Below are 8,688 nucleotides of genomic sequence, written 5' to 3'. Positions count from 1 at the left end.
CAAAGAAAACGGCCCCTAGCACGGTATAGTGAGAAGTGGACCAGGATACTGACATTCTTCCAGTATTTTGTTAATCAAAGATTCACCAAATTAGAAAATGCTGCCTTCTGGGCAGCCGGATGGCTCAGTTGGTTAGAGCGTGAGCTCTCAACAAGGTTGCGGGTTCAATTCCCACATGGGATGGTGGGCTGCGCCCCCTGCAACTAAAGATTGAAAATGGCGACTGGACTTGGAGCTGAGCTGTGCCCTCCACAACTAGGTTGGAGAACGACTTGGCGCTGATGGGCCCTAGGGAAACACACTGTTCCCCAATATTCCCCAATAAAAATTTTTTAAAAAAGAAAATGCTGCCTTCAAATGATTCCCTGTGTAGAAGACACTCTTATTTTCTCAAGAACTATTAAGTAGGTTTGTTTCCATCCTGCCAGGCGTCGTGCACCATGGTCGACACCGTGAGGGAGGCAGAGAACACAGTGCCCGCCCTCGGGGGTGCAGGGGGCACCTGGGGCATGTGCAGGCATGTGTGACTCATAGACACAGCAGGAACTACAGCAGGACTCCTTCCCATTTAACTTGTACAGCGACTTGGAGACCCTCTCAAAACCCACAAACTTAGAAATGCACCATTTCGCTGCTGTACTTGACACATGCAAAGACCAGAGAATTGTGATGTATTTTAGCTTTATTGAAGACATATTACAGTAGACAAACAAGTAGACAAACACATGCTTTATAAAATATACATTCTCATGTGTGAGAAAATATAAATAGATACCAGGAAAGGCCACACTCGACACCTTGGCTTCTCTCTCTCTTCAGGGACATCTGGTACCAGGGCTGCTCAGACTGACATCCCAAAGGGAACAAAGGAGAACTGGGGAAAGGATGGGGTACAAAGAGTCTCTCTATAGAGCAAGAGGCCACTTTAAGTAGCCAAGACATATTCCAAGAGCACTTGACCACCTGACGATCAATTTCTCTTTCAAGACAGTTACAGTTGGTAATTATACTCCTTACATTTGAAAACAGGCTCAAATCGCACTGTTTTTCACCTTCACCCTACGCGCTGGTGGAGATTAAGATTGCTAAAAAACACTCACCACACAACACTGAGGGAGCAGGTCCAATATTACTCTTAAAACACACACACACACACGCACACACACACACGCGTACACACACCTTGGTACCCACAAAACCTTCAGATGATTCGTGGGCTTTCAGGTGTTTTCTTAAGAGCAGCTTGTAATATATCTCTCAAGTCAAAACTTGTTATTTTTGCAACAAACCAGGCAGTTGTCCAAAATAGAAAGAATTTTGAGGCTAACTGATGTTGGTTTATTGTACTCCAAACAAAAAAGTTGTAAGTTAGAAGAAGCAGGAAAGAAAAATATTTGCCAAACTGAACTGGGAAAGAGACCATGTAATAGAAAAATGAAACATTACTTGCAGGTTGCCAAAAACTCTTGGCTCGACCTTTAAGGTCCATTACCTTTGTAATCTGCATCAAGAAGCAAAATAAGAAATGGAGGATGTAGCATAACGTGACAATGACAGCAAATTTACCTCTGTTGCTCTGTTACCCTCTTGGCATTTCTGTGGATATTCAAATGAATAGAAAAGGCCGGAACTCACTTGGGTAAAATATCGGTATAAAACTGAACACAATTCCAACCCCCTTCAAAATGGAGTCCCACTGATTAGAAGAAACAGGAATAAAAATTAAAGAGTAAAAGGGAGGGTTGTAATACATTATAGGCTTTTAAATTTTTTACTATGGTAATGCCATTTGTGTTAATAACTAGTTATAAGATTAGATTCTCTCAGAAAAGTAAGCCCAGAGTTTCGTGTTTTCAGCCATTAATACAGAACAGGCTCCTTTTGTCAACCAAAACCCAAAATGCTTTTTTAAAAAAATTCTTGAGTGCTCTATACTTACTGCATATACAGGATTCTGAAGGACAATTTTTAAGAACACCAAATTGCTTCTGGTGATTTCCAATGATAAAACAGAGACCTAACAGTCATCTTGCTTGTGTTCCGTCTCAATGCAGAAATTTCTTCAATGCTATTAACAGATGATTATTTAGTTCCTGTGTGTACTTTTCCCACAAAAGGCTGTATCCAATTGTCAGAAAATTCTAACGGTTAGAGAGCAGCTTATGTAGAATTACTGGCAAGAACGTACAGCGCCTCCCTGTAACTTCTGCCCCACTGAATACACTGCCCCGTCTTCTGGAATAGAGTGCATCTCATCCTTATTCTGTATGACAATCCTTTAAGGAAAGACTTTTGCCGTATCTCCCATTTCTTAGGGAAATGAGTAAGAGTCTAAGTTGCTTGACATCTTAACGTTCCCTTTACAAAATCCGAATGGGCAATGTGAAGGCAACTGTTTTTAAACATGCAAGTTACCTTCAGAAAAATACATTTTGTAAAAAGCATTCTGAGGGGGTGCCGTAGACGGGACCGCACACTGGGCTGGGTGCTGCTCGTTCCTATTCTATATCATAAGTTGTACACTAGGGAAAGCATTTCAGAAGCTGTTGGGTGACAGAAAGCCAGTAAGGCTTGGAGTGGAAGGATAATGTTAGTTCTTCCAGGTAGACTTGAAGAATCCGTCTAAGAGGGGCACAAATAAATGAACAGAATGTATATATCCCTCCTGATAGGAAGTGGTAGCTGAGTCGGGGGCAGAGTAGTTTTCTTAGCATTTTAGTTTGCGGTGCTTCTTGCAACACCCCCGATTAAACTGGCCTGAGGCAAACATTAGAGTGCTGGAAAGAAACACTGATGAGCCACTGATCCTGGTTCTAGTAGAGAGTTACGTCACTGCTTGGTCAAAAACATATACAGTATGAAGTTTCAGGAATTCCCCCTACTATCAGCATTTATCAAACTTTTTTTTTTTTTTTTAAGACACAGGGGTTGGCTATTCACATGTAAACAAATTCCTGACTAGCTTTTTAAGCAAGTTGTTTAGTTATGAAGGCAAGCCAGAAACATCTGGGAGAACATCTCAACCATGTGAGCTGAGCTGCCATCGTGGAGAACCTGGCCATGCAGACCAGCCTCTGACAGCAGCAGCAGAACGAGCACGGCTGGAGCAGAGGCAGCAGTCGTATTTGAAGTTTCCTAGGACGCTTGTTCACAGCCTGTTTTGTCCTCTCACACATAACAGCTGATGCTCTCTTCCAGTCTAGCTCTAAACTGCACTCTTTTTCACTCAGGCGAGTCTCAGAATGTGAGTGAGAGTGCTGTATAGTTACAGGGGTAGCCGTGAACACATGAGAAAGGTAAAGGAGTCACCAACTCGCCGCAGATTAGCTGGGGCACACCTCTCCCGATTCTGGAACTTGGGTGTGGTGTAACACTAGCATTCAGACCTGCTGTTCTAGAGAGCAAAGGGTGCTTTTCAACGGAGTCAAGCGTCTCCATTTACTGATTCTGTCTAGAGGCAGAGTATTTCTTCTCCTCAAGAGTATTTCTTGTAGCATTACTCCTGCGAGAGAGGAAATAAATCTGGCTCAAGTCAGAGCAAGCAGCAGCATCACCCTTGTTCTACTCAAACCAAACATTTCATGAAAGCAGCTTTTCATTAGAGTAGGATACTCCTCCTTGGTCCTGGAGGGATCACAGATTCATAGACTGTTACAGCTGGAAAGGGCTTTAGAGCATCTAGTAAAATGCCCTCATTTCATAGATGAGAAAATCGGGCTGAGAAGTAATGGAACCGGCCCTTGATGACACAACTCGTAAGTAGCAGAGCGAGGAACTACGTCAAGCCTCTTGAGTCTAGGTCAGTGCAAATTATACGACCACCTAGTAAGTAAGACGAGGGCTCATACACGGAAGGGACAGGAAAACTGATGTTTAAGACGTTCAAAGTGAAAATGAACAGAGGCTGACAGTTTAAAAAAGGGGAAAAAAAGGCATAGTGGTAAAAACAACTAAAGAAGTGCTGCTGCCTGTCGGAGAAAAATTTAGGATTGAAAACTAGTACTGTGTTTCCCCGATAATAAGACCGGGTCTTATATTAAGTTTTGCTCTAAAAGACGCATTAGGGCTTATGCTCAAGGGATGTCAGCCTGAAAATCATGCTAGGGCTTATTTTCCGGTTAGGTCGTATTTTCGGGAAAACACGGTATGAAATTCAGCTAGGCTTTCTAGCAAAAAGCTGAGAAACTATGTGAGTTTAGAACCCTTGAAATGCACAATGACTCAGAAATAGATATTGTCACTTAAGTGATCGAAGTTATCTATTCATAATCAGTACCTAATAGATTTACAGGACAGAATGTGACAGCCTATGTAAGGAAATCTGAAAGCACAAAGAAAGAACCTCAGTTCATTCCATTCCATTAGTGTTAAGTCCTTTGTTTAAATAAAGCTTTCTGTCAGAAATTCAGGAAAACTTTTTGGCTTAAATAATCACTTGTACAAAACAAGGGCCACTCTAAAGCTTTATAGTGTAAGAATTTCTGCATGTTCTTCCACTCCCGAATGCCCTCTTCCCTTCTTAAGATACACTGTGCATCAGTAGAAGAGACATTATAAGAAAACAAACACAGAAAAGAAGCAATCTTTGGTTTGCTCAACTAAGTACTTTGTTGAAAGAAGCTATTCTCCAAACAAGTTTTCCTTTATCTATGTGCATATGCCTATGACAAGACTGCTAGTCTTTTGAAAGAGCCTTTTTATGCTAGAAAGGTAATATTACCTGGCACTTATAAACAGATGGCAAATGATGAGATGTATGAACCTTCAGGTATGAAGTGGTTAATTACACCAAGATTATTGTTGTGTGTACGCAATCGCTAGGTACCCTGCCTCTATACATATACTTAACAAATACATTTTTGAAACTTTAAACCCAAGATATACAAAAATCTGTGGTCTGAGAAGCTGCTGTCAATATTGTAACTGGATTGTGTATATAATTTTGGCATATCAAAAATATTTACATTGTAGCCAACACATATGGTCAATGAATACAAAAATTATTTATAAATGCACATATATTTACAATGAGATCCCTGGGTGATAGGGATCACCCCCCAAAAAAAATATTCACATGAATACAAAACCCCTTGACCTGGTGACAGTGGGTCAAGCCTGGGATTCTTGTCCAAGACCTTGAATATCAAAGCCCCAGCCTCAACTCTATGCTAAACACCACCAAGGACGCTCAGGAGCACTTCCCAGAGGGCTCCCAAGTTGTTTTTGTTCTTTGGAAGGCAAAACAGAACAGTGATGTTTTCTCAGAGTCACTTTGCGGGTTGAGACCATCGGCGTATGAAGCAGCAACGAGCCTCTTCCTAATATGCAGTGCACATGTGGGCACATCCCCATGGAACCAGCAGGAAGCACATCTGTCTTGTATCTTCCTCGGCCCCTGCTGCACATTCTTATTAGATGTACCCATTTCCGTCAGCCATTACTCCTTCTTTGTCAGACAGAAGCCCAAACAAATGCTTGGGGTACCTTGGTGTGGTCAGATGTAATTGTAGACAAAGACTAAAGCAAATGCTGACTCTGGGGTGTCTTCTGAACTCTGAGGTAGTAAATACAAAATTAATTAATTTGGGTCTCTGCCCAGATTTCATCCAGGAATGAGTTTCATGTGCCCTCACTACCATCTTGAACATTCCGAGTCCTACTAAAATCAAAAGCATGGTCAGGTGACCTGTGACAGGGTGTGGGGGACGCGGAACAGTCTGGACCACTCTCTGCCAGGCCCTCATTTGCATGAAGTTGTGGCGACTCAAGGACCGGTTGCTGGGAAAAGGGAAGATGAGGCAGGCCTAGCTCTTTGCTTACGTTCCACAGAGGCCGTTGAAATGTTTCTGAGAATTAAAGACAAAAATTATCAGTGGCGAAGACAGGCTCAAAATAAATTTTCTAAAACTTAATTTTCTTTTACCCAAATCCTCAAAGAAATAAAGATGTGCAATATTCCTGAATAAGGACCTGGAGATCAAATATATACTGGCCATCTTCTTAGCAACAACTGAAAAAAAGAAAAACTGGAACTATGGTCTTTCAAACCCTTCTACTCAACAAACTCAACCAATTATTTACCGAATCCAAGCTATATGTCATCCACTTTAGCCTATTAGTGGTTCTGTTACTACAAAATTTTGAAACTAAAACTCTTTAGACACATGGAAAACAGACTAATAGTATCCATATTGTAACGAAAGTTGCATGATACATAGATCAAAATTGATTCAGAGCAGCCATTACATTTTGAAATAACAATTAAATGCCTATGTAAAAAAAATTGTCTTAAAAATAAACAACCATTTCCCTCCAGCGTCAAGCATGCCAATAATTCTAACAACAAAATAACCAAAAGCAGCGATTTTAAATCAGATTATCTGTACTTTGGTCTCAAAACTATGAATTTCTCATTCTCCTTTTTTACTGCAGCAGAGAGCTTTCCCCAGAGATTGTTTACTGGAAGTTATATTAACTTCATGAGGATGCATTTTACAAAAAGCTAGCCAAACATTCTGGAAACAAATGCTCAGAAATACAATAAAATAAAAAACCCATGTGAAAAGTAAGCAAAAGCAGGGTTTCTCAAGCTTTAATATGCACAGAAAGAACCTGGGGATGCTGTTAAAATACCGACACTGGTTCACCAGGTCGGGTGGGATCACGACGCGCCTTTCTAACAAGCTCCGAGGTGACCCGGATGCTGACAGCCAACACTGAGCACCAAGGAGCCAGGGCAGCCTGGGTGAGCATGCGCACTGCACCCACACACTCGCGTCTGCTCATCTCCTCCCTGACCGATCAGATGAACGTGTCAGATACCCCGAAGTCAGGGAAAGGATGCAATGCACGGGAAAATGGATTCAATGTTGGTGCATTTCTTTCATGGACACTGAACTTTAAAAACAAGACACTCATTTCAGTAACAGTATACTTTTTCCTGATCTGTACCCTCTTTAAAATCTTTAGCGTTGGTCCCTTAATTAAGAACAACAGAGCACATCTCAAAAGTCCCAGGTCAGGTCATTTACTCCTGCCAGAGCCGTTCCTGGAAGCGCCACCCTACACTGCCCTCCTCTGTGTACCTCTGGTTCTCACCCTACCCTGCCTCCAGTGTCTTTCCATTTCAGGATGACAGAGGGTGACAGCTGATGAAAATCCTGGATGAACAGGAAGGCATGTGTCCTTCACTGTCTTGAAAGTGTTTTGTTTTGTTTTACTGACTGAGTTATCAAATGACTCATCTGCACAATACAATACATAATCCTTTTTCTGGGCTATGTGGGACCGAGGACACCATTCCAAAATTGCTTTCCCACTCAAGGGCCCGGTCCTAATTCCTCACAGACAAAAGCAAACACTTGCCAAGTGACATTGACATTTAATACTTACCTGACAGTAAATATTAATAAATAAAACATTTTAAAATCTCAGTGAAAACCTTCACCAAAGTATGCCCAAATTACATCCTTAGCATTTCAAATCTCTGCCATTTAAATAAAGATGGAAGAAAAAATTAACGACTGTATGAAGCTTTTTAAAAGCTTTTTCTATATGGCTTCTAAATTGTCAGAGGTGTGGTCTTGTTATTCCCACAAAAGCTGTTTTCATCCTTCAGATGCAGACTTCTTTGTAACTCTAATCTCTAAAAATCTCTGGCTCTACTTTCCACCAGCTAACAGTAGCTAATTACTCCATTATACCAACTTGATTGCTTCCTGTCAAATCAGAGTGCTACCTAAATGGCAGAATGAAAACCCAAGGCGGTGAAAGTGAAAACAAAATAAACAAAACCCACTGTGCCCTTTACCATTGCTCATCTGTGTGGAGGGAAGCTTCTTCTCATTTATCCTCTCGTGGTTGGTGGGAAAGGCAGACACCTCTCTCTCTGCTGGTAAGACCAGGCTCTCCAGGGTAGCAGCATCTTGGGAAGAATGTGCCAAGTATGTCTCTTTGGGCATCTGGACCATGAGGCTGGACAGTGTCTGATCTAGAAGGTCCTCCTCAGCGATATAGGTGTACGGACAGTATTCTCGGGTCCTGGAGTAGATGTTGGCATTGTCGTAACAATCTGAGCAGATGACCCGGGTAGTAGTGCCACCTAAGGACAACATGGGAAAGAACCCGAACATCCTTCAGTGAAGGAACCGGCTTTGCCAATCAGTTTTCTTCAGCAGCTGCCATCATTATCATCATAGCTGGCATTTATTCAACACTTACTTTATAAACCAGGTGAAGTTCCAAGGTCTTTCTGTGAAGTAACTAATTCAATCCTCACAACATCCCTGTGAGACAGGTACTATTATTATGCCCATTTTACAGATGGGGCAAGTACAACACAGAGAAGTTAAATAACTTGCCCAAAGACATACTGGAAGAGTGAGGAGCTGAAATCTGAACTCAGGCACTCTGGCTCCAGAGCCCATGCTCTTGAATTCAACACTAAACCATCTTTGTCCAGCCTGAATAAGGTCATGCTCAAACCAAGGGAGTCAAAATATGGCTGGCACTGGGCTATAAGCCATGTTTGACTTAAGCAAACTAAAGCAGAGAATAAGGAGTTATAATGACTCCCAAAAGCCCATATTCCTTTCATGAGTCGAGAGGTTATGCAACACTAGTTGCTAAAGTACCCTAGAGAAAGCCTCCGACGGCTGAGTCCTGTCTGACAAATACGTGTTTGGCAGA

The 8,688-nt window shown here is 41.8% G+C and overlaps 1 protein-coding gene across 2 annotated transcripts in view; it reads right to left on the bottom strand.

Annotated features, from left to right (window-relative positions):
* Window positions 1-664: 664 nt before the first annotated feature.
* Window positions 665-8,688, bottom strand: part of LRIG2 (leucine rich repeats and immunoglobulin like domains 2) — a 48,228-nt gene continuing 40,204 nt past the window's right edge. For both annotated transcript variants that reach the window (XM_019730395.2, XM_019730394.2), the window contains exons 17-18: window positions 7,811-8,101; window positions 665-5,846 (exon numbers count right to left, since the gene is read on the bottom strand). In XM_019730395.2, the coding sequence (XP_019585954.2) occupies window positions 5,620-5,846; window positions 7,811-8,101 (518 nt within the window). In that variant the 3' untranslated portion in view covers window positions 665-5,619. The remainder of the gene's footprint in view (window positions 5,847-7,810; window positions 8,102-8,688) is intronic.

The sequence above is a fragment of the Rhinolophus sinicus genome, linkage group LG14, assembly GCF_036562045.2.
Source record: "Rhinolophus sinicus isolate RSC01 linkage group LG14, ASM3656204v1, whole genome shotgun sequence".
In the NCBI taxonomy this organism is placed as follows: Eukaryota; Metazoa; Chordata; class Mammalia; order Chiroptera; family Rhinolophidae; genus Rhinolophus; species Rhinolophus sinicus.
This window is presented reverse-complemented; position numbering and strand designations above follow the sequence as displayed.